The sequence below is a fragment of the Corvus brachyrhynchos genome, unplaced genomic scaffold (genome assembly GCF_000691975.1).
Source record: "Corvus brachyrhynchos isolate BGI_N302 unplaced genomic scaffold, ASM69197v1 scaffold122, whole genome shotgun sequence".
Classification (NCBI taxonomy): Eukaryota; Metazoa; Chordata; class Aves; order Passeriformes; family Corvidae; genus Corvus; species Corvus brachyrhynchos.
In genome coordinates, this window is record NW_008236778.1 from 396,012 (window position 1) to 397,439 (window position 1,428).

General features: G+C 66.0%; 1 protein-coding gene across 1 annotated transcript in view; it reads left to right on the plus strand.

Moving 5' to 3' along the window:
• Window positions 1-1,297, plus strand: part of SCAMP3 (secretory carrier membrane protein 3) — a gene marked incomplete at its 5' end in the record, with an annotated part of 3,542 nt that extends 2,245 nt beyond the window's left edge. The window contains one exon of the mRNA XM_017727843.1: window positions 67-1,297. Within this exon, the coding sequence (XP_017583332.1) occupies window positions 67-132 (66 nt within the window). The remainder of the gene's footprint in view (window positions 1-66) is intronic.
• Window positions 1,298-1,428: the final 131 nt, after the last annotated feature.

The following is a 1,428-nucleotide window of genomic DNA, read 5'->3' on the forward strand; positions in this document are numbered from 1 at the left end:
GGGCGACCGGTTCCCAGCTCCCAGAGGGCTCAGGAGGAGTTTGCGGCCGGGGTCTTTTCCAACCAGCCCGTGCGCACGGCCGCGGCCAACGCCGCTGCGGGCGCGGCCACCAACGCCTTCCGTGCGCCGTAGCCGTGCGTGTGCCCGGCTCTGCCTCCCTGGCGCATGCGGGCTCTTCCCGAGGAAGAGGAAATCCGAGTTGCACTTTCACTGGATCCCTGTGCGTCTGCATCAGCTGTCAGAGGCTGCCTCATCCCAGCTTGGAAGTGCTGGTGCCTGAATCGTCTGCTGCTCTTAACCCCCTTTCCTCACGGACAGAGGCTGTTCTGGTTTGTGCTGGTCCCCTCCCCTCAGCAGACTGGGGGGAGCAGGGTGGGAAGTGCTGCGGCCGAGCCCTGAGCCTGCCATCGCCCTCCCTTCCAGCACCAGCTGCTGGGGGCAGGAGCCTCCTCCAGATGGTTGGAATGCTGCTTCCAGGGACTGGAACGGTCACTTGCCTTCCTTGTGCTCTCCTGTTTCCCCACCTGGTGATGACGCTTGTGTGCCCTGGGGTGTGGAGGGCCCCCTGCCCCCTGTGTGCCCAGGGACCCCCATGCTCTGCTGAGAACATCATCCCCCTCTTCCTCCTGGGGCTTGCTCCAGTGAGATGAGGATGGGGCTGGTGCTGTCCCCAGGGTGTCTGGTCCTTTTGTCCTATCCCTTTCCCCGTCCTCTCCCTCTCTCCAGGCACAGGGATGAGGAGAGCAGGGCAGGGATGGGCAGCGCTCGGGCAGCTGCTGCCTGTGGGGATCCTGCCTTTAGCCCATGTGGACCCCAAAGCCAGGCTGGGTGCTGGGGAGCAGCCCTGGTGTTTACATGGCTCCCCCCTCGCCTCCAGGGAGGGATGAACAGCTCCTCCCGTCCCCCTCCCCACCTGCTTCGAGGACTGTGACCCCTTGCTCCCCCCAGCACCCTTCACCCAGGGCCTTCACCCTCCTCAGGGGCTGAGCCAGTTCCCCTGCGCAGCCCCGCATCCCCCTTACCTGCCCTCTGTCCCCTGTCCCAGTGTCCCCGGCGATCCCCAGGACAGGTCTCATGCATTCTGCTTTGCCCCATCTCCTCTCAGATGCTCCCGGTTTGTCCCTGCAGCTCCGGGGCTGGCGAGAGGCTTTGTGCCTTTAGCTGTGGGGGCCGGTGCCCTCCCCGTCCCGCTGCGGCGAGGGCTCCTCTGGGGCTCCCCGCCTCCTTCGCTGCTCCCCGTGTGCTGTTCCCCGACCGCCTCCCGGTTTATTTAAGGAATAAATGAAGTTTCACTCTGTTCCTTTGCAATCTCTGTGCGCCGACCGGGGCTGGGGGGAGTGGCGGGGCCGGTGCCGGTGTTGCAGCTCCCGGGGGTGGTGTGGGTGGACTACAGCTCCCGTCGTGCCGCACAGGGGCGGCCCCGGGGCG